The 24,627-nt window shown below is 37.9% G+C and overlaps 1 protein-coding gene across 1 annotated transcript; it reads left to right on the forward strand.

Annotated features, from left to right (window-relative positions):
* Positions 1-1,402: 1,402 nt before the first annotated feature.
* Positions 1,403-23,814, forward strand: Ddx21 (DExD-box helicase 21). Its single transcript, XM_026394631.2, has 15 exons — positions 1,403-1,548; positions 3,233-3,682; positions 4,839-4,914; positions 5,679-5,857; positions 7,484-7,601; positions 8,980-9,165; positions 10,354-10,499; positions 11,250-11,399; positions 11,875-12,036; positions 13,098-13,217; positions 14,897-14,970; positions 17,030-17,189; positions 17,959-18,093; positions 20,257-20,301; positions 20,913-23,814. The coding sequence occupies exons 1-15, from the start codon at positions 1,459-1,461 to the stop codon at positions 21,177-21,179; spliced, it is 2,358 nt and encodes a 785-aa protein (XP_026250416.2). The 5' UTR covers positions 1,403-1,458; the 3' UTR covers positions 21,180-23,814.
* Positions 23,815-24,627: the final 813 nt, after the last annotated feature.

Raw genomic sequence — 24,627 nt, forward strand, 5'->3', positions numbered from 1 at the left:
GGCTATGAAGTGGTTTTGTTATTCCCCTTTCATGCCCAAGAAAATTGTGTTCGACTTAATTGTCCAAAATTACAGACTAACTAATAGCAAAGACAGATTCTCAAAGCCAGATGATATTCAAACATATTTTATTTTTTATTTTTGGTGGTACTAGGAATTAAACCCAGGGCCTGGAGCATCCTAGGCAAATACTCTATCATTTAGCTACACTCCAGCCCTCTAACATATATTTTAAACTACCAACAGAATCAATCTCCCAATTCATATATATATATATACATCACATATAAATAAATAAAATAAAGGCCTATCAACAATTCATATACAATTCATATATGAATTGCTGATAGGCCTTTATTTTATTTACTTATATGTGGTGCTGAGAATCGAACTCAGTGCCTCACACATACCAGTGTGCTACTGCTGAGACCCTGCCCCAATCTCCCAATTCTTTGAAGAATGAATAGTTCTTCAGAAAAAGCTTACACCACTGTCAGTGATCATTCAATGGGCCACTTTCTCTTAAGTGCTTTAAGTAGTATAGTGTTCAAATTATGCAGAAGCCCCTGTTGGTTTCAAATGGAGAGCTAAGTGGTTTTGGCGCCCCTTTTACTGGTTCCAAGGCTAGGTGAGATGTCTCTGTGTTTCTTTCAAACAACTGACACTTGTCTCTAGAGGACCAGGCCTGGGTGTTGTCTGCTGGTGAATGCTAGCACCTGATACCATGAATCCCAAAGGGGATGTTGGGTATGGATGAGCAGACCTATTTTTTTGTTTGTTTTGGTACCAAGGATTGGGGGCTTAACCACTGAGCCACACCCCCAGCCCTTTTTAATATTTAGTGACGGGTCTCGCTGAGTTGATTAAGGCCTCGCTAAATTGCTGAGGGTGGCTTTGAACTCTCGGTCCTTCTCCCTTAGCCTTTCGAGCTGCAGGGATTACGGGCGTGAGCAACCTCGCTCAGGCCTTTCTTAATTATGGTTCTTATTCAGCGAATTTGGCGTCATCCCTAAAAGGCGACAAAAATGACGTCACAAGATGAATAGCGGATTCCCCCGAATACACAAGTGAAGATCCTTGCAGACATTAGCTATCTAACAGCACTCGAGAGGCGCCACTCAAAGGAATTAGCAGTGGGCATTTACCAGGTGGGGCTGGCGAGAATCGGGCCAGTGTTTGAATGAGACTACAAAGCTAACCTTTGTGGTTCCCTCCAGTTCTATTCCTCTGCGAGGTCTTTCTAATTAGTCCATGCATCACAAACAATCAACTCACTAGGTCCCAGGAAGCCGGTACTTGAATCCACCACGTGGACCCCAGACTTCCTTATGCTCTGCGCTTCCGCCGGAAACGCTTTGCTACAGGAAGTGACGGAAGCTGGCCGGCCCAAGGGGGTTGTACTTTCCCTTCCTTTGCACGCGGTTGAAGAGACCGGTAGGCCTGGACGACTTGTGCTGAATGATGCCGGGAAAACTCCGTAGTGACGCCAGTTTGGAATCAGACATGGCCATGGAAAAGCTGGAGACCCGGCGAAAGCAAAACGTGAAGGTGATACCGAGGGGCCTGGGGCAAGGCAGGACCAGGGGCCGGGCAACGAGAGCAGCGGGGCCCGGCAGTACGGGAGACATGCCGGGCTGAGAGCGTGTTGCACGCGGCGAGGACCGGCATGTCCAGGTGCCGGGCCTGGGGCTGGGCAGGCGGGAGTCCAACAGTGGCCCTTTCTCTGACCAGTGGACGCATTGTCCTCCGGACGGAGTCTGCTCTGTAGCTCCGACCTCTTCTCTCACCTTTTACACGGCGGCAAGCCCAGGGAGCTTTGGCAGAGAGGCCGGATTGAGCTGGAGAGAGGATCACTGTCCCTCAGGGTCCTGGGGAATTGGGAGTTCCGCACCCCATGCACGAAGTTGAAGGTCCACTTTAGGCCCCACGTTGTGGGCTCAGACTTAACTCCAGGTGTGAGCGTGCGCGAAGGGAATTATAAATAAGTCTGGAGACTGAAGCTTTAGACGAAGGAGATCTTAAATCCGTCCGCGCAGCACACGTGGACGGCATAAGCAGTGACATTTTCCTTACTTGTTTTACTACAATAAGGGAGGTACAGTTTGCTCCTCGGTAAGCAGCTCAGAAGATGAGGTAATCCAACTCTTCGTATTTATTGACAAGATCGTCTGTGGAAATGTAGAGAGAGTGTGCGAACTGACCACCCTATTTCTTCCATAGGCCGGCAGTGGCTGTAGTTAAAATAGCCCTGGTAGTCTTCTGATTCTTGCCTGTTGCTTAATAAGACTGAAGAGTAAGACTGAAGGTTGTGATTTAACTTGTGACCAAGTCTGTTCTGAAAATCAGTGGAAACAAGATTGTTCCTGAATTTGTGTTGTACACGCCTTGGAATTTACTTTCTTTGCGGTTTCTGGGTCTGATAGGTGGCTCTTAAAACAGCAAATTTGTGGTGCACTGTGAGGAGGTAGTGGCTTTCATTTACTCATTCTGCATCAGTAAATGTGTTCAACTTTGGAGTGGTTGCTCCCTTATCAAGAGAGACATAAGCAGGGCTGGGCATGTGGCTCAATGGTAAAGTAACCCAGGGTTCCATCTCCAGTACCAAGATCTACTTCAGATCACTTAGGAAAATTCTGATTTATGATTTGGCCAAGTAGGAATTGCATAGTTACTAGGAGATACTCTTGACTTTTCAAGCTAATAAAACTGTTTTTATATATTTATCTTCATATAGGTAAGAAGTGGTATTAAGAAGCATACTAGGGCTGGGGTTGTGGCCCAGAGGTAGAGCGCTAGCCTACCCTGCACTGGGTTCGATCCTCAGCATCACATAAAAATAAAATGAATAAAATAAAGGTATAAAAAATAAATAAAGATATTGTGTTCACCTGTAACTAAAAAATATTTTTATTTATTTTTTTTAAGAGAGAGAGAATTTTAATATTTATTTTTTAGTTCTCGGTGGACACAACATCTTTGTATGTGGTGCTGAGAATCGAACCCAGGCCGCACGCATGCCAGGCGAGTGCGCTACCGCTTGAGCCACATCCCCAGCCCTAGAAAAATATTTTTTAAAAAAGCATACTGATTTCTACCTTAGGACAATAGGAATAACAAATGATGAAATGCCCCAAAATTATGTTCTTCATAATTGTGATCTTAAAGTGATCCAGAATTGATGTCATAAATGATGTTTTGTTTTGTATTTGTGTTTTCTTTATTAATTTTTTAGAAAGATAGAAAAGAGCAGCCAAAGTCTAATAAGACTGAAGAATGTGCAGAAGGAAAAGAAGAAACTCTTACCCCCAAAACCAAAAAAGTTAAAAACAAATCAGGGCCTTCTGAAGCTGATACAAATTCTCCTAAATCCAAAAAGGCAAAAAAGCAAGAGGATCCTACTCAAGATGACATTATTTCTCCTAAAACCAAAAGTGCAAAAAAGAAAAAGGAAAAGGAGCCTCTTGAAAAGGAAGTTGTCTCTCCTAAAACCAAAAAAGTAATAAAAAATGATGAACCTTCTGAAGAAGATGTGGATGCTCCTAAACCCAAGAAAATGAAGAAAGAGAAGGAAGTAAATGGAGACATTGGAGAGAAAAGTCCCAAACTAAAGAATGGATTCTCTCATTCTGAACCTGACTCCAATGAAGCTGCCAGTGAAGAAAGTAACAGTGAAATAGAGCAGGTAAAGTTGCATAGGTAGAACGTATCTTTCAATGTTTCGGAAATAGATAATGCTACACATACATCTCCTATTTTTTAATGTTATTATATTTTTCATATATTTATTTATTTATTTTTATGGGGGTGCTGGGGATTGAACCCAGTGCCTCACACATGCTAGGCAAGCACTCTACCATTGAGCTACAACCACAGCCGTACACATGCTGTTTTGACAGTAAAAGGAAATTTTTTATCTCAGCAATCGTTGGAGGTATCTTGAGTTGCAGGGTGAGACTTCATCTTAAAAATTACAGTGTTGAGGATCCGGGATATAGCTCAGTTAGTAGAGTGCTTGCCTTTGGGATATAGCTCAGTTGGTAGAGGGCTTGCCTCACATGCAAAAGGCCATGGGTTTAATCCCAGCACCACACACACAAAAAAAGTCTTAAATAAATCTTTTTGTTTAGGCCATTAAGTAATTTTGAGTTGAATAGGATTAAATGTCCTTTTGGAACTCAGTTCTTTCACCCTTCAGAAACTTAGTCGTGAAAGAAAAATTGTGGGCTGGTCATGTGGCTCAGTAGTAGAGTGTTTGTCTAACATGCTCAAGGCCCTGGATTTAATCCCCAGCATCACAGAAAAATCCTAACATGTTTTCTGTTTGCCATAGGTTATGATCACAATTGACAGTTTTTCCCCTAATTGTAAGGTGAAAAATTTTAGGAAATGGAGAAATTTATCTGAGGAGGGGAGCTTCCTAGAATTTTAGCATTCATTCATTCAGTTAACACTGAATACTTTTCAGATACAGAGGCAACCTGTTGTTAAATTTTGATGTTTCCTTATGGTACAATGTATTTAGGATTGTACCTTATGCAGTCTTGTATCTTGCTCTTTCTACTTTATATAAGAATTTTTCATTATTTTTAAATATTTAATGTTTAATGGCTACATAACCTCTTGCAAATGTTTATAAATTTATTTTTAATATCTATTTATTTGTGGTGCTGAGGATTGAACCCAAGGCCTCGAACACGCTAGGTAAACACTCTACCGCTGAGCCACAACCCCAATCCCCTTAAAAAGTTGTTTTTGAAGAGATTCTTTTGTTTCTTTCTCAGAAGACTTCTGTATTAACTTTTATGTGAGTTAAGATTTCTTTCTGTGGTCCTTGACAGGAAATACCTGTGGAACAAAAAGAAGGTGCTTTTTCTAATTTTCCCATATCTGAAGAGACTATTAAGCTTCTCAAAGGTAATATTCTCGGAAATATTACATAATGTCAGAACATATTATTCAGAAGCACTACATTCTTGTTGGATGAACCAGGATGTGATCTTATTTTTGGACACTATAGGCAATCAGATAATGAAGTAGACCAGTATATTCATAGTAGGACTATGGTAGTGATAGTCTTGGCTGCCTCTAATAAGTGGTTAAAATTTACCCTTTACTCAGAAGTATAATGGCTGATACTGCTGATTAATGCCATGTTCAGTTTTCCTTTTCATCTTCTGCTTGAAGTATTTCTAGGTTAATACCAGATTGATTCAGAATTTATCTTAACATTCTGCCTATGAATTGCTGGGTAGTCGTGGATGCTCCACAAAGTGTTTTCTGAATCAGTTGCAGCACAGTCTGGATTGCAAAGTGTTCGATTTTTTTCAGGCTCACAAGATTGTCTGACAAGTGACTTGCTCTCTTAATATATTACAAGTTTATTATAATTTGATGCGTTAAAAATTTGCAAATATTTTCCAGATTCTTCATTATCAGAATATATTTGAGCCTGACTTTGTAGTTGTTGACCAAAAGGTAAAATTCATTAATTCTGTAGGACTAGAAATATTGATTATGTTTCAGTCTTTGGTTATTCTGGTATTTTAAGAATTATAGTGTCAGCATTAGAAGTATAGCTCAGTAGCAGATTGCATATTTAGAGGGCAAAAGGCCCTGGGTTTAAACCCCACCCTGCCAAAACCCCACCCTGTTGGCTAATGTGATTTGTTTGTTCATAGCCCGTGGAGTGACCTTCCTGTTTCCTATACAAGCAAAGACGTTTCACCATGTCTATAGTGGGAAGGACTTAATTGCACAGGCGCGGACAGGAACTGGGAAGACATTCTCCTTTGCCATCCCTCTGATTGAGAAACTTCAGAGTGAGCTGCAAGATAGGAAAAGAGGCCGTCCCCCTCAGGTAACTCTTAAGTGGACCTCAGGCTCCAAGACAGCGTAGGACAAATCTCTCTGGGCATGGTTTACATATCCAACTATTTTTATTGGATTCACCTTAAAGCCAACCATTGTGTTTACTATTAATCTTTATCTGAATGTAAATCAGGCTGATTCTTTTTAAGACTACTATCCATAAACCCTTTATATTTAAGATTTATACTCTGTCCCATGATTGTGATCACCAGTAACATTAATGTTCATTATACTCCTTTTACTTATTTATTTATTTATTTTTAGTTATACATGGCACAGTATCTTTATTTTGTTTTTTATTTTAATGTGGTGCTGAGGATCGAACCCAGTGCCTCACATATGCGAGGCAAGCGCTCTGTCATTGAGCCACAACCCCAGCCCATCATCATACTCCTTTTAAACTATAGATTGTGCCTGGAGTTCACACATTTGGTTAAGTGTCTTTGACATTAGATGGATAAAGTATTTTTAGTAGAAGAACTTCACTACAGGTTCTTCTGTGCCAGACTGCTTGAGTTTAAATAATCTAGATTCTGTCTCTAACTACACTTTTGGTTTCAGTTAAGTAATTTATACTCTAGTGTCTATCTCAAAAGGCTATTATGAGAATGAGATCAGAATAATGTAAAGTACTTGGTAGAGCATAAGTCATAGGAAAAGCAAGAGTATCAGCTAATGGTATCGTCATCATCATCCTCAGTATAGCTTCTTCTTCATATCATTATTTTCCTGGATTGCTGTTTTATGAAACTTCCTATAGTTCCTTCCTGTATCCACTTATTTTTTTTATTTATTTTTGGTACAAGATATCCACTTCTTTTTTAATTTATTTTTGGTACAAGAGATTGACCCAGGGGCACTTAATCACTGAGTCATATCCCTAGCCCTTATTATTTTTTATTTTGAGACAGAGTATCACAAAGTTGCTTAGGGCTTTGCTAAGTTTCTGAGGCTGGCTCTGAAACTTGAGATTCTCCTGCTTCAGCATCCTGAGTTGCTGGGATTACAGGTGTGCGCCACCACACCCAGCTTCTATTTCTCTTCTGACTGGTGATCACAAACTTCGAAGTATATTTGTCTGGAACCATAGTTATAAATTTTTTTTTTTTTTTTTTTTTTTTTTTGGTACCAGGGGCATTTAACCACTAAACCACATCCAACCCTTTTTTGTATCTTAGAGACAGGGTCTCACGAGTTGCTTAAGGCCTCACTAAATTGCTGAGGCTGGCATTGAACTCATGGTCCTCCTGTCTTTTTTTTTTAATTATTATTATTAATATTTATTTGTAGATGAACACACAGTATCTTTATTTATTTTTATGTGGTGCTGAGGATCGAACCTAGTGCCTCCACATGCTAGATAAGCACTTTACCACTGAGCTATAGCCCCAGCCCTGATCCTCCTGTCTTTCCCTCCCAAGCTGTTGGGATTATAGGCGTGTGCCACCACACCCAGCTCCATAGTTAGAATTTTTATAATATATTGGAAAGCACATAATAGATGTTTTTAAAATATATCAAAAATTCAATAGTAAGTTGACCTTTCAGTTGGATTCCCAAGTGATAAACAAATAATACACATTGCTTTGAAATCAATGAGGTCTTTTTCTTTCAGGTTCTGGTTCTTGCACCTACAAGGGAGTTGGCAAGTCAAGTAAGCAGAGACTTCAGTAACATCACAAAAAAGCTTTCAGTGGCCTGTTTTTATGGTGGGACTCCCTATGGAGGTCAAAGTAAGTAAATTCAAAAGCAGGAGAAGGAATATGTCATCCATTATTTTTGATGCCATGATGGGATTCATATCTGTCTTCTCTCCCTGGTCTAGTCATTTATGGTGTTTGTCTTTTGCCATTTTTGTTTAAAGATGGTCAAAAACATGTTTCTGAGTAATGATGGGTAAATTCTATATATGGTTCTTAGGACTTTTGCATTACCTACCAATTTTTACATAAGGATTACAAAGGTAAAATATTGAGGGCTGGGGATATAGCTCAGTTGGTAGTGTGCTTGCCTTGCATGCCCAAGGCCCTGGGTTTGATCCCCAGCACCACAATAAATAAATAAATAAATAAATAAAAACCAAAAGTAACTTGTTGAAATCAAGAGGACAGAATCAGTAGGGTCCTAGGAATTAGAAAGTCAAAATTTGAGGTCATTCTGTTTTCTATCAGTCTCTGCATCCTTCTTGTTTGTTTTCTTTCCTGTAGGGGGACTGACTTTCTAGGGACCCCAGGACCTAATAGCCCCTGCTTTAGCAGTTCATCACTTCCCAGTTAAGACCTTACAGCTTGAATATGTAGAGTATATATGAGGGGATTTAAGGCATTTAAAAAATCTCAGTATTGGCACACAAAGCTTCTGATTATTTCTTTCCAACTTTGGTAGAATGAATGTAAACATTGGCATCAGAAAGTCATTTGAATCTAGACTCTGCTCAGTGAGTAGTTTTGTGACTTTATGCTCAAGTTGCTTAATTTTTTAATGCTTTACTTTCCTTATCTATAGAATAGGTTAATAAACCTACCTTTCAGGGATATTATGAGAATTAAGTTGTATAAAATGTGTAAAGTGCCTAGTATGATCCCTAAACTATACTGGAAACTTGAGAAGGAGAGTGGGATCTGGGGCAGAGTGCTTGCCTAGTTCTTTGCCCTTATGGTGGGAGGACCTCATCCCAGTTATAAGAAATGCTTCAATTTCCCCAGATGTTTCTGTACACTATAAGAATGTTTGAAATTCTACTGTTTGTCCTCCCTGTACCTGTTTACCTTGTAGAAAGTTCTTAGTTAAGATTCTTATCTCCACTCTATGTAACCTTGACACTTTCTGCTAGCCGAGCAAGTCATTCTTTCCTGGTGCTACCATCCCCCAGTGGTGCACTTTCCAATTGTATAACTTAATATAACGGACTGTCACTTCTTACATGCTTTTCCCTGCTATATCAGAAGCACCTTGAGTGTCTCTGTAGCTGCCTAATCAGTATTTGTAGCATATTACTTTGTACTATCTAATCAGTATTTTTGAATGGAAATGCATTTAAATGGTACCCCAGAATGATAAAAGGATTTTCTTTAAAAATACAGCCAATCTTTTCTTTGGTGTTCTTTATAGTCGAAAAAATGCGGAATGGGATTGATATCCTGGTTGGGACGCCAGGTCGTATCAAAGACCACCTACAGAATGGCAAGCTAGATCTCTCCAAACTTAAACATGTTGTCCTGGATGAAGTTGACCAGATGTTGGATATGGGTTTTGCTGATCAAGTAGAAGAGATTTTATGTGTGGCATACAAGAAAGGTAAACCCCAGAGTTGAAGAACTGATAAAAAGGACCTGAGGAAGGGTGGTGATGATGTAATCTTCTAAGAGATAAATGAAATTTTAGGGAGTTTCAAGGGGATTTATTTTATTCGGGAAAATGAGCAGTTTATAAATAATCATGATTTATCACATAATTGCAATGAGAGAAAGTTAAAAGAAAAATTATATATTCTATCAATTCTGTGTACTTTGCTTTTGGTGTATTCCAGGTATTCTGTATGTTATTGTGTGTATGTGTGCAAGTGCCAATTGTAACCTTAACCTTATGTATTAAAACTCAGCATAATAGCCACCTGCATGGAAACACATGCCTGTAATTCCTGCTACTCAGGAACCTGAGGCAGGAAGATTGCAAGTTCAAAGCCAGGTTTAGCAACTTAGCAAGCCCCTAAGCAATTTAGTGAGACCCTGTGTCAAAATATAAAAAGGCTGGGGATATAGCTCAGTGGTATAGAGTGTGTTCCATTCCCTCTACTGGAAAAGGAAAAGAAAAAAAATTCTTCTTAAATCACTTCTACAGATTTTCTCGGACTTCAATATCTGGAATTAGTTCTTTAGGATAGATTTCCAAAAGTAGAATTATTGCCTTAAAAGTTATAAATAGTTCATGCTTTTCAATATACATTGCCGAATTGCTCTTCAAGAAGATTCTGTCAGCTTTATACCACTATTCGAAATGTCTGTGAATGCAGTGATACTCTTAAGGGAAACAAAAATTAATAGGTGATCTCAAGAAACGAATAAATGTGAATTCAAAATTGATAAAATATTAAGCAAATATCAAGGAGTATATAAATGTGTATAGAATCTCTTGCAGTTTTTGAACAGCTTATTTAGATAATTATTCTGTTGGTTACTACTCTTTTTTAGTTGGTAAATTTCACTATATTGGAAAAATTTGTTTCATGATTCTTAAAGGCCAATGATCAGAAAAACAGAATACGTTTAAAGTGCTTTAATTGTTTCAAAGAGCCTTTACATAAATTATTCCAGTAGCATTTCTTTGTGTGTTGGAAATCTTTTTTTATATTGTGTTTTTACTGCATGGCTAGACTCAAATAATTTCTGATGAATGTTGATACAGCATGGAAGTATTAGGTGAGATAAGATACTGTGTAGGCTTGTTTGGATCTTTCATAATGACTTTTTTTTTCCCCCCCCAAAGATTCTGAAGACAATCCCCAAACATTGCTTTTTTCTGCAACATGCCCTCATTGGGTATTTAATGTTGCTAAGAAATACATGAAATCTACATATGAACAGGTGGACCTGATTGGTAAAAAGACTCAGAAAACAGCAATAACTGTGGAGGTAAATGATTCATTTAGTTGCCGGAATTGGTATAAAATTGTCTGTAATTTGTTTCTTTTCTGATAATATTAGGACTGCCAAATATAGTTTCTTTCCAGGTAAATGTCAAATCTATGTGAAAAGTCAAGTAAAGATATATTTCTACTTGAGTTGCATATGGTTTTCTGTATTCTCTAAATTTCATCATCTTGTAGACTAATTTCAGAATCATTTGGACCCTAAATTGTTTGAATTATGTAAACAAAGAAATTACACTTAGAATTTAAATACTAGAGGGCAACAGAGAATACGGATGTTTTATTCTAAAGCTATTTTCATCTTAGGGTCCGGTACCTAGATGAATTCATTTCACCCAAGGAACATAGTAGTGCAGTAACTGACTACAGATTGTATTTTAAAACAGATGAAAAAACAAAACATACAGAAACTTTAAAAAATTCTCAATTATATGGCTTTCTGTAGGAATCTGTGTAATTGCTTTTTTCCCCCTTTATTTTCACTTAAGTAAGAAAACAGAAGCCAGGTGCTCTCTGGAGAGAATGGAGAGGCAGAGGGGAACAGACCATGTTGCTCTTAATTTTAATGGTTTAGTTACTTTTTTTTTTCCTTAGCAGTGGTGGCAGTAATCTGCCTGGTTAGGCTTAAGCCCTTGTTCCAATACCAAGACATTAGACCTTGGTATTGAGCATGACATTTGAGGTTCCAGCAAGTCCTACTAAATAGATTTTTTTTTCTTCCTCTCTTAAATAGCATCTAGCTATCAAGTGCCACTGGACACAGAGGGCAGCAGTTATTGGAGATGTGATCCGAGTATATAGTGGTCACCAAGGGCGTACTATCATCTTCTGTGAAACCAAGAAAGAAGCCCAAGAGCTGTCACAGAATGCATCTATAAAGCAGGTTAGTCCCTCTCATGCCTGCAAAGCTAGAGTCATCAACAAGTCTTCACTTTGGGCATATCTGCTCTTAGTCTGTTCATTTATCTAATGACTTCCAAGTTTATTTTAGGTCAGAAGTAAGAGGGTACTTTTCTCAAGAATGGTCAGGTTATCTATCCATCCATGTTAGAGCTTATCTAATGTTATCAGTCTCATCAAACAGAGAGGATAGGATGACTCAAACCTAAAACTACTCTGACAAAAATAGGTGTGATCTCTGGTTTGGTGTTCCTAACCCTGATGTGTATATTTAAATATAGTCAATTTAATGAGAGAGGATTTGAAAATAATTTGGAGGTTCCTCCATGTAAGAAGATATATGTTTTCCCCTTTATTATATTTTCAGCAGGAGTATTATTAAAATATTAGCTTTTACAAACCTAGTTGAGGATGTATTAGTGGAGCTAGTTTTCTTAAGCCAGTTTTTTCTTCTGCAGGATGCCCAGTCATTGCATGGAGACATTCCACAGAAGCAAAGGGAAATCACCTTGAAGGGTTTTAGAAATGGTGATTTTGGAGTTTTGGTAGCCACCAATGTTGCTGCACGTGGGTTAGATATCCCTGAGGTTGATTTGGTTGTACAAAGCTCTCCACCAAAGGTATGTATTTTATACATAGGTTTTGTTACATGCATGTGCTTATAATAATTAATCTTTTCAGTGCCAGGATGGTATGGTGAGTTAAAAAATAAAGCCTGTTATTTGAAACTCTTTTCTGTACAATTGACTTCTGAGTGGAAGAACAGTCAGTGGGCAGAGGTTGGAATGATAATTTCTGGTTAGACAGGGAAATTCTGAGAGACTTCATGGAGGTAGTACAGTTTTGAACAGGATCTTGAAATTGGTAGAAGATTTAGATGGGGTAGTTGTGGAATACATAAATGCATGAGCTTGAAGAGGACTAAAGAGAAAAGGCCTGGAGGGAGACACCAACCTCTGTGTTAGAACTACTGAGGTTTGTGAGTTATAGAACCTTTTGTTTATGTGTTGTGGATAGTGCTTATGTAAATAAAAGTCTAAAATCTGTTCCACTTGCCTCCATTACTTTCCCTCAAATTGTCAAATGTCTTTTAATTAAAGGTTGTTTAAACTGATGGAAAAACAAAACCCCAATTACTATGAATTCACTACTTCTTAAAAAAGGAAATCCCTTAAGTGTGACATAAATCTTGTTTCATGAACCTGTAGACTTGTGCTGTGCAGTATGGTAGCCACTAGTTATGCATCTGTTAAACATTTGAAATGCAACTAGTATGGATTTGTATATGTTGTAAGTGTAAAATACACACTGGACTTTCAAAAACTTTATTAAAATTTTGAAGGCTTATGAAAAAGGATATAAAATATCTTGTTAATTTGTACATAGATAAAATATTGAAATAAGACTTGGATATATTAAATTAAATATTTTAAGTTAAATATTCTATTTTACTTTAGTTGTGGTACTTAAAAACTGGAAATACACATATGCCTCTTAGAAAAAGCACTGTTTTACACAGGGTTTTTAATTGTCTCAGGTGTTTGGTTTGAAGTGCTAAGGGACCTCCTCCCTTATGTCCCAGGCACACCTTACTTGCTAGCCCTTGTTGTAGAGAGATAGTATTCTCAGGTGTTTGGTTTTTTTGTTGTTGTTGTGTTACTTGTGTGTTTTACTTCAATAGGATGTAGAGTCCTACATTCACCGTTCTGGGCGGACGGGTAGAGCTGGAAGGACAGGAGTTTGCATCTGCTTCTATCAACACAAGGAAGAATATCAATTAGCACAAGTGGAGCAAAAAGCGGTAAAGCTATTTTCCTAGCTTTCATCTAGTGGATAACATTATTAATCTTTTGACTTCAATTTTAATTTCAAATTATTATTTTTCTTCTAGCATATGACCCTGACTGAAAGCTTGTTAAGTATATGTTGTTTTACGTTGTCCTACAAAGCCCATTTTGAAATAATTTTGTATTTGAAAGCAGGAGTTTCTGGCTGGGGATGTGGCTCAAGCGGTAACTGTGCTCGTCTAGCATGCGCGGGGCGCTGGGTTCAATCCTCAGCACCATATAAAATAAAGACGTGACGCGTGTCCACCAAAAACTGAAAAAATAAATATTAAAAAATTCTTTCTCTCTCTCCTCTCTCTCTCTCTCTCTTAAAAAAAAAGCAGGAGTTTCTTTTTCATGTTTGAAAAGCATTTTTTGGATTATGAACATTAGAAATATTTGATCAGGTATAGGAATTGCTTGAAAACAAAAGAATTGACGTGGCTGTTGTCAAAAGGATAAAGGGAGAGGAGAGGCTAATTTCCTTATAGAATTTTATTTTATTTATATGTTTGAGGGTGGGCAACGCAAACCCTTACAGCTGGCAGAAGGGCATGCTATGGAACCTGGCTAGCAAGGTCATCTGGGTGGACAGTCCACCTGCTTATATCTTGAGCCTAACGCAACGTTTCCCTTCACTCTAATTGAAGGTAGAATTTTAATAATGTATATAGAACTTTCTCCTCCAGGAGATGAAGCTTAACCTCTTTTCTCCTTGAGTGGACTACACTTCATGACTGAGTAGTAAATGACTTACAAAGAATAGAGTATGTGTCAGGCACCAATGCACTCTTCTGTAATCCCAGTGACTTGGTAGGCTGGAGCAGGAGGGTCACAGTTTGGAGGTCAACCTCTACAGTGTAGTGAGACCTTGTGACGGACTAGAATGTAGCTCAGTGGTAAAGTGTCCCTGGGTTCCATAATGGAGGAAGTTGAAGACTTTTTGTCTGTGTACTTGGAATTGAACATGGAAGTGCTCTTATCACTGAGCTACATCCTCAGCCTTTTTAAATTTTGAGACAGGGTCTTACTAAGTTAGTAAAGCTGGCCTCAAATTTGGCATTTCTCTTACTTCCGCCTCATAGTAGTTGAGATTATAGGCATGCCACCTCCATGTCCAACTTTAGGAGTTGGAGTTTTACAATGGAGAATCTAGCAAACATTTCCTAAGCCAGGGAATCTCAAGTTGAGGGCTATTCTATGAAAGAATTCTTTAAAGCTGTTAAGGTCATGGAAAACCAGGAAAGATAGGCATGGAATAAAGTCTAGGATTCAGTTAATAGTAATTTTATCAATGTTGGTTTCTTAGTTCTTAAAAATGTGCCATAGTAACATGAAATGTTAGCAATGGTAGGAATTTGGTGGGTGGTATACAAGAACTTTGTACTGCCTTTGTAACTTTTTTTTTAATATCAGTTGTTAATAGACCTTTATTTTATTTTATTTATATTTGGTGCTGAGAATTGAACCTGGTGCCTCACACATGCTAGGCAAGCTCTCTACCACTGAGCCACAACCCCAGTCACCCTTTGTAACTTTTTTTTGTTTTCTGTTTAATACTTTGATTTGGTAGGTATAAAAAATTATGGAGCTACTTAATAATGGAAACAAGTGATGATCATGGTATGTTAAACTATGGATTGTTTTCTTACAGGGAATTAAATTTAAACGAATAGGTGTTCCTTCTGCAACAGAAATAATAAAAGCTTCCAGCAAAGATGCCATCAGGTATGTTCCCTACCCTCACTGTGGACTGTGTAGTGTTTGTTGTGTGTATTGAATATGAATGCCTTTGTGTAGTACCTCTGGGATTTGGCCTTTTAAAATTTGTTTTTATTTTCTGTAGTTCTGAATATTAACACACACACACACACAGAGTACTGGGCACTAAACCCAGGGGTACCCACTGACATACATTCCCCAACTCTTATTTTTAAGACAGGGTCTCACCAAGTTTCCCAGGCTGGCCTTGAACTTGCAGTACTCTTGGGTCAGCCTCCCACATCACTGTGATTGTAGGCATGTGTCATCATGCCCAGCTTTTATCCATTATTTTAACAAATTTCATAACCTTATTTAAGGAATGAAAACTGAGATGTGGTGTAGGTGCTTCATGTCCAGTTACTGATTAGATTTGATCACAGGTTATATTTTAGATCTTCATTAATTATTATCCCATTTGGTAGAATAAAAACTTTTTTTTGGTGGAGGTGGTAGGAATTGAACCTAGGACCTCACACTTGCTAGGCAAGTGCTGTACTGCTGAGCTAAATCATCAGCCCTGAAAACTGATTATTTCTTTAGGTTCTAGTAGATATCTAGATAGTAAGGATTGGGTAAACTAACAGTGTTTGTCAGTGGAGATGTTACTGGCATTGAAAACAAAGAGTGTATTTATATGAGATTGTTCTACAAACTGAAGGATATTTAACTGTTTAGAATTCCTGACTGTTTCTCCTGTGCATCATATGCATGGGGTAAGTAGGGCTGGCATTATGAAAACCATTTTCCATTTCCTGGGCACAGAGTACTCAGTGGTGTGTCTCTTGCCTAGCATGCAAGAGGCCCTGGGTTCAAATCTGTAGCATCATGAAAAGGAAGAGCCCACAACAAAATGATGAGTAGCTATACTATTGCAGCATCAGACTGGTGGCTGGGTGGTATTCAAATATGGTATAATAGTGCTTCAGGATTCAATAAACTGAAGTTAATTTAGATAAATAAATGAGGATGAATGTATAAAATGATTTCCTGCAGACCTTAATGGTGACAGGATATTTCACATTAAGAGAGTAGTGGAACTGACCATCATATTTTGCTTTAAAGAACAGTTGATAAGAGAGGATAGATTCTACCTGAACCATACCCAAAAGAGATTATTTGGGGCAGAGGTGAGGGGAGGAAAGAATGGGCAGAGAAATGATTGTATAATTGAAATCTATATATGCAGTTGTCTTCAAAGTATTTGTGAATTTGATTAGACCTGAAATATACAATTTAAGAATTATTTATCCATTGTAATTTTAAAAATAGAAACCATCCATGACTAAAAGACATGCTTGCCAGGTGCAGTGGTGCATGCCTGTGATCCCAGCAACTCAGGGGGCTGAGGCAGAGGATAATGAGTTCAAAGCCAGTCTCAGCAACCTTAGTGAGGTACCCTAATAAACTATTAAAAAAGGATGTGATTAAGCACCCCTGGGTTCAATCCCCAGTACCAAAAAAAAAAAAAAAAAAAAGCCCTAAAGATCAGCTTATTAATGATAGCCTGGGAAAGTTCAGCAAATGAAAAGATTTTAACTCAATATTTTTCAAAATTATTTTTAGCTTCATCAATTTAAACCTGATTTGGGTACAGGCAGGTGCTACACTACACACCTACAATCTCAGCACCTCAGAAAGTTGGGGCAGAAGGAATTAAAGTTTTGAGGCAAGCCTCAGAAACTGAAAATTTATAAATTTTTATAAATCTCAAAATTTATAAAAAAGAGCTGGGGATGTAGCTCAGTGGTAACATGCCCCTTGGTTCAGTCCTCAGTTCCAAAAAAAAAAAAAAGAAGAAAGAAATGAATAATGTTTATTGGGGATAAAGGTATCACATTATTTATCATCGTTTTTAATGGCAATATGGCATTTTATTGCATAAACATTTTTCTTATCTGTATATATGAGTAGACCATATTGATGCACATTTTCAAATTCTTTATACTTTCAGCATATTGTCAATCACACTATGCTGTTACTTGTAACTTTTCTCCTAACAAATGTACTCTCAATCAAATCACAGGCTTTTAGACTCTGTCCCTCCTACTGCCATTAACCACTTCAAGGAGTCAGCCCAGAAGCTGATAGAAGAGAAGGGAGCCGTGGAGGCTTTAGCAGCAGCTCTGGCACATATTTCAGGTGCCACATCAGTAGATCAACGCTCCTTGATCAATTCAGAAGCGGTATTTCTGATACCTTGTATTTGGGGTTTTAGTAGGATTTGAAAGGGTTCATTTAAACTTGCCAGTTTTTGCTGTCTTGTAAAAGTAGGAAACTATTAACTGCATTTTACCTTTTTCTAATTGAAAATGTACATTCAGGTCCATAGAGACAAAATAAATTAATGTTGTTTGTCAGTGGTTGGGTGGAGGGAGAAATGGCAAAGACTGCTAATGGGCATGAGTTTCTTTTTGGGGTGATGAAATGTTCTAGAATTGTAAATAGTGATGATAGTTGCAAACTTTGAATTTACTAAACAACCCACTGCATTTTATACTTAAAATGTGAATTTTGTGGTATATGAATAGTATCTTAATTCTTTTAATTCCTTATGAGCCCAAACATATACACATAAATACAATATAATTTAGCCAGGATATCTAGAAACTTTTTAGAAAGTTTTTATGCTTTTATTTTCCTTTTATAAGTTGAAGTTTTAAAATTTTTATTAAATATAGATTCACGTGTAGTTGCGAGAAATAATATGTGGTCACCTATACACTGCCCAGTTTCCCCTAGTGGTTATATTTTAGAAAACTGTTACCATAATAAAGATGTTGACATGATTTAATGAATCAATCTTATTAAATGAGACTGATTCTGGTCTCTCTAGGGGGCAGTGTATGCTTTTTTTAGAGGGAACTTTCAGAAATACTTTAGAATATAAGGGTAAGTGTTTGTGATGTAGATTTGTTTTTTGAGACTTAATTTTGTTCCCCTTTCTTCCATAAGGGTTTTGTGACCATGATCTTGAGGTGCTCAATTGAAATGCCGAATATTAGTTATGCTTGGAAAGAACTAAAAGAGCAACTGGGCGAGGATATTGATTCCAAAGTGAAGGGAATGGTCTTTCTGAAAGGAAAGCTGGTAAGGCTGGGCCCTTTCTCAGACTTAACTTTGGTTCAGTAGCTGAATGTGGGCAGTAAAACAGAATGATGTCTTCTTGGTGTTCTGTGGGGAGGCTGCCTTTATTTTTTCACTCTGTATCTGCACTGACCCCTACAATTGGGAGGCTCTTAGTTACTGCAACTAACTACCCATGTCTATGTTTCCAGCCCAAACCATTCTGTACACCATGCCAGCCAAAAAGATCAAATTACTGCACTGATAACTTCACATGGCATAATTAACTAATTCAGCATATTTCCTTTTTTGGTGGTAGTGGGAATGGGATTCAATTTAGATGCTATTTAAGCACTGAGCTAAGCCAGCCTATCCTCCCCCACTCCCCCTTTTTTTTATATCTTTTTTTTGAGACAATGTCTCACTAAATTACTGAGGCTGGCTTCTAATTTGCAATCCTCCTATCTCAATCTCCTGAGAAGCTGGGATTACAGGCATGCACCAACATGCCTAGCTTTAGTTCATATTCTTGAATTCAGGTTCAAAATTTGAATTTTTGCTGGGTATAGTGGTGCACACCTATAGCCTCAGCAACTTCGTGAGGCCCTTACCAACCTAGTGAAATTCTGTCTCAAAATAAAAAATAATAAGGGATAGGGATGTGGCTCAGTGGTTAAGTGCCCCTTAGCCAATCCCTGGTGCAATAGATAGATAGATAGATGATAGATAGATAGTTCTTGCCTGCCAAACCTAGAAAACTTCATTTTTTCCTTTGTGGGAAAATGAGTGAAAGGCACAGATTTATTATGAAGATAGTTTTAACTGGAATCCTAAAGAGCCTCAGGTTTCCAAAGGTGCACTGCTGGTAAAAGAAATCATATTTACCCCAAAGGTATGTGGAGTTGCTTGAGGTAAACAGTGTGATCAAACAGGCAGTGAGCTGTCTTCAGGTTAAGGTAAGCCCTGGTTACCAGTTTCAGCTCCATCGCATCATCCCCAACACCCTTTACTCTGGCTGTGCCAAGTACACCATGCTGTCTTCATTCATGACTGAAGACTGAGCCCCTACTTTTCCAGTATTTTACTCTCCACAGTGTCCCTTAAATTTCCCTGTAAAGCTTTGCTGTCCTTACCAGGCAGAGTTAGGGGCATCATTATCCGTACTTCAGAGTTCTTAGGACATATTATTTATTTAGTTAATTTTTGTCTTGCTGTCATTTGCTTTCTGACTGAAATCCTCAAGAGCACTGTGATCTACACAGTGGTAAAAATAAACACTAAGTAAGTATGTGAATGGAGAGTCCCATGATTGACAGAATCCATCAGTACCTAATGATACTCGTGTTAGCATTGGGCGAACTGCTGGGCAAAAGGGGTGCTTCTGATAAAATCCTGTAGTTAAAAGACAATAGGGAGAGGAGTGACTGTCTGTTACGCGGTAGTTTGACAGGCTTGTAGGTAACTTCCCTTGGAGAGGAGGGCACTTAGCATCAAAGATCTTATCCTACAGCATTAACTTTTTCATCCTCTTTCACAGGTGGCTGAATTATGAAAAATTATGAAAAACTAGAAAATTAACAGAAGTTTTTGTTGTCGTTGTTTATTTGTTTTGTTTTGTTTCTTGCTCTTAGTTTGGTCATTCTAAATAGCTCTCAGTGCTTTTCTAATGGAAGGCAGTAAAGTGTAATGGTTTTTAAGCCCTACACACTGTATTTTAAATACCTGCCCCACTTAAATTGTTGTGGGGCTTTACACGAGTCAATCAGACTCTCCAATTTTGTTTCTTCAGCTATAAAATATAGCTAGTAGCCTTTCTGTACCATCCCACAAGGTCCAACTTAATTCTAAAGTAGCTGAGAGGTACTAGCCAGGAATATATCTACAGTCAAGAAGTTCCAAATTGTTTTGAGTCCTTCTTAACTGTTCCTTGGCTTCCTGCTTTTGTGTTTTGGGTAGCTGTAGTGTATTGGCTTTAGACTAAAGTTCATTTAAAATTAATATCTGAAAGCTGGTATATGCCTGGGAGGCTGAGGCAGGAGAATCATGAGTTCAAGGTCAGCCTCACCCTTTTTCTAAATACATACATAAAACTGGGTGAGTTTTATTATTTTCTTTGCAATACCTTGTATTTATGGTATCACTTAGTGTTTATTGATTATATTAACTTATATTTTCTTTGATTTCTAGGGTGTTTGTTTTGATGTTCCTACTGCAGCAGTCACAGAAATACAGGTATTTTCTCTTGGACTTTTTGTTTTTGCAGTACTGGAGGTTGAACCCAGGGCTTTACACATGCTCGGCAAGTGCTCCAACACTGAACTATACCTTCCCCCCTTTCTCCTGGACATTTTAAAGTTAATATACATAAGCTGGGAAGTGTTCATTGTGAAAATACAGAATGATAGGGTGGCGGACAGTTGAGAATTACATTTGGTACTTTTTTCTCCTGTCCTTTTAATTCTCACATTTGTTGTTGAGCCTGCCTTTTTTCCTTTCTAGAGTTGTGAGTGATGTCCAGGCCCTCCCCACCCACGTTATACATGTTTTCATACACATTTTAACTTGAGAGATGGATTTGTAAATGTGCATTTGTTTTATTACCCCTGACAGCTAGAGACCAAGTAGAGGTGAAATGGAAAAATGATGCAGTGAGGAGGTTCCACGTGAAAATTATTTTCTAGTGGCATCTGGGCTGAGAGTCAGTATTTGGAACAATGGCCTTTTAACACTTATGTTATCAACCTAGTTGTTTGTTGGAGAAATGACAACAATGTGGTTTTTTTCATGCCTTTTAAACCATTTGAATAAAAATCAAAGGTGAAAACAGAACTTTCTCTCAACAGGAGAAATGGCATGATTCACGACGCTGGCAGCTCACTGTGGCCACAGAGCAACCTGAGCTGGAAGGACCACGGGAAGGATATCGAAGCTTCAGGGGTCAGCGAGAAGGCAGCCGTGGTTTCAGAGGACAGCGGGATGGAAAAAGAGGCTTCAGGGGACAGCGGGGAGGAAGTAGAAACTTCAGAGGAGGATCAGGAGGTGGAAACAAAAGCAACAGATCCCAAAACAAAGGCCAGAAGCGGAGTTTTAGTAAAGCATTTGGTCAGTGATTAGAAGTAGAGGATTTGTGTGGCAGAATCAGGACTATGGCACCATGGAACTGAGTGATATTTTTCACACAGAGTTAAAGGCAGGTTGTTTCCTTTTTGACCACTTGGCCAGTCCATATCCCCAGAAGAAAGACAGGCTTAATCTAAATTATTTCATCTGATCATTATCATTTCTAACTTTATTGCTTTTATCGGGTTTCCTTTTGAAAAGTAATGAATTGATTACATTGTTATTCTGATATATTCTCTGTAGATATAAGATAGAATCAAGCATGAATGTCTATACTTGTAAGTTGATCTTCTTGTGTTTGTGTGCTGGGGATTGAACCCAGGGCCTCCCACATGCTAAGCATGTGCCCTGTCACTAAGCTACTTAATAGTAGCTTAATAGTGTCCTCTTAATAGTATGCTCTTAATAGTATGCTTCCCTAAAGTAAATATTTACGGGAATACAACAATCTGTGAAGGACCACATTAGCCTTTAAAAGTCAAAAGCTTTGTTTTGTAATTGGTATCTTCAGCCTCCTGCCAGGTACTTACTTGTGTGGTCCTATAATTTGCCTTCTGAGAATTTATACTGAGCAATGTTTTGAAATGAGTTTCAAACTTAGCTAGGTTGTGATAGTTTATGCCTGTGTATATGGTCTAGATTTGAAGGATGAAATAACATTCAATATAGATTACCCATGGTCATGTGCATTTTTTAAATGCTTTTAGCTTCTCACTGTAAGGTGAGTCATGCTTCAGTAAGTTCTTCACAGATAATATATAGAGAGAGAAATACATTTTGATAGAAAGCCTGTGTCTTTAAGGAATTCCACGTGTATAAGATGGCTATGTAGCTTTCTTTGTAAATAAGGAGGCTAGATAAATAGTGTTTGAATGATTGTACTCCACTTCTTCCTATTGGAAGATCAACATTATTAAGAAGGAATTAAGGGAATAGGGGACATAGGTTTGTGTAGAGTATGTGCAAAAAAACTCACTGAAAATATTCTTTACATGTAAGAAGGAAACAATAAGTGAAAAGCAAAGAGTACAAGTGAAGATGCATGATAAAACATTATTTTAATGATTGATGTGTATTTCAAGAGGTTTACTTCTATTGGGCAAGCTGGGGTTTTGGGGGAGAATGGTCTGCTGTAGTTTCTCAATAGCCTAGATTTTAAAGCCACAGAGTAGGACCTGTTTCTGTAAAACCGATTCTCTCTTGAAATGCTTTCATTGATTAGAGACTTCCTTTAAGACAAACTGAATGGTTATTTAAGTTGTTTCTCTGTGGGAACTGAATACTTACTGTAGCTCCTGTCAGATAACTACACCTGAGGACTTCAGTGTTTGTTGGAAACATTCTACACAGCATAGGCGCTCCAGAGTGGCATTGTCCTCTTGCCTTAATTTCTAGAAATTGTCTTTGATCTGTTTTTTTCCTCTAATTGCCTCTCACTTGATCAACTAGCAAAAAGGGGCTCTGGTAGCCAATTTAGCTCCTGATCATTGAAAACATCCTTTTTCTGTTTGAGCTTCAGTTTTATCCTTAAGTCTGGGACCAGGTATTTCTTGCTGTTTGAGAATTCTCTTGGCCTTTTATTCTTTGATCCATTTGTCAATTTTATCACTTTGTTTTTGTTCCTCATGGATTCCCATCAAGCCACAGGGAATTAGGAGAAGGTATTTTATGACAGTCCACATGTGCCTTTGGGTTATAATTTATCAGATTCTGGTTTTGTCTAGATACTTGGACATGCTTTAGTAAAAACTAAAACATCTAACAATTTGGATAGGAATGGGTACCTCCTCAGGCAGTTTTGAAGAATATAGTAACTGTGCATGATGGGGGTACACACCTGTAATCCCAGCTGTTCTGGAGGCTAAGTCAGGAGGATCACAAGTTTGAGACCAGCCTGGACAAATGATGATATTTTGTCTCAATGAAATTTTGAAAGGGGCTGGATGTGGTAGAACACTTGCTTAGCATGTGTGAGACCTTGGGTTTGATCCCAAGTACTAAAAAGATTTGGTAGCTATCCTTTAGGAAGGATAGCTAAACCTTTTTTATGTGGATTATGGATTAGCCTAAATTAGAAAAATGATCAGGCATAGTGAAGAGTGAAAAGGAAGAGTAATAGGAATTTCACTTTATACAACTTAATTTTAAGAAAAACATGGCTCTTTCAATAAACGAAGCTAACATTTCTTTTGGATTCCAGATTCCAGAATTCACACCATATTATAAGTGTATAATTGAGCTGTTATTTGATTTAAATGGACTTTTTGGGATAGCCTGGGAAATGTTACCATTTTTACTATTTTCTACAGAGAAAATATTTTCAGAGTTATGTGTCAAATAATTCAGCGACTTAAAAATTACAACCCATTTTTGTGTTGGAGCTCTGTGCAGTGCTTCCTCTGCAGTTGTACATAAAATGTTTTTACTGTAAATGAGTTAATATAACATGTTACTTTATGCCATAATAAAAAAAGATATTAGTACTTTATGGTTTTGGTGGCTTTTTGTTTTCTAAAATGAAAGTAGCCCAAAATCATATTATAAAAACAATAAAAGTTGACCATAAAAACCTACGAATAAAACACAGTCAAGAGTCACACCATGTCTGATATTTTGGTGAGCAGTCATCCAGTTTTGTGACTCATCTGGAATTATTTCCCTGCTCCCCCAATGTTCTGTGCACACCTTTCTGTAAACACAGATCTACAATGACTTTTCTTAGTGTTTTGGCACAGAGGATTGAACTTCAGTACTTTACCACTTAGCTATTCCCCCAAGTTCCCTGCCCTTTTTTTTTTTTTTTTTTTTTAAGATTTGAGATGGTCTCACTGAATTGCTGAGGCTGTCCTCAAACTTGGGTTCCTCCTACCTTTGTCTCTCAAGTAGCAGGGATTATAGGCGGGAGCCACCATTCCCCACTCCAGTGATTTTTTTTTTTTAATTTTTTTTTAATATTTATTTTTTAGTTCTCGGCAGACACAACATCTTTGTTGGTATGTGGCGCTGAGGATCGAACCCGGGCCGCACGCATGCCAGGCGAGCGCGCCACCGCTGAGCCACATCTCCAGCCCACCAGTGATATTTTTGATACCGTGTTTTCTCAAATAGATAAGCCACTATACATTTAACTCAGACTGGCTAACCACATCGGTATTTCCTCATTTTTCACTATCTTAGGCAACTCTACAGTTATATCCTACTTTATATCTGTATATTTATCTGTTATTTTAGGATATGTTTTCTAAAAGAATTGCAGAATGAAAGTGAATGTACTTGAGTTTTGGGTGTAAACTGCTCTCCAAATTAGTACCAATTTACATTTCAATCAATGTCTCTGAGAACCTGTTTCCCTGCACCACTGCACAATTAGATTTTATCTTTTTCAGTTTGCTAGGCACCAAGTAAAATTTCATTGTTTTTATTTGCATTTTTTAATTG

The sequence above is a fragment of the Urocitellus parryii genome, chromosome 5 (assembly GCF_045843805.1).
Source record: "Urocitellus parryii isolate mUroPar1 chromosome 5, mUroPar1.hap1, whole genome shotgun sequence".
NCBI lineage: Eukaryota > Metazoa > Chordata > Mammalia > Rodentia > Sciuridae > Urocitellus > Urocitellus parryii.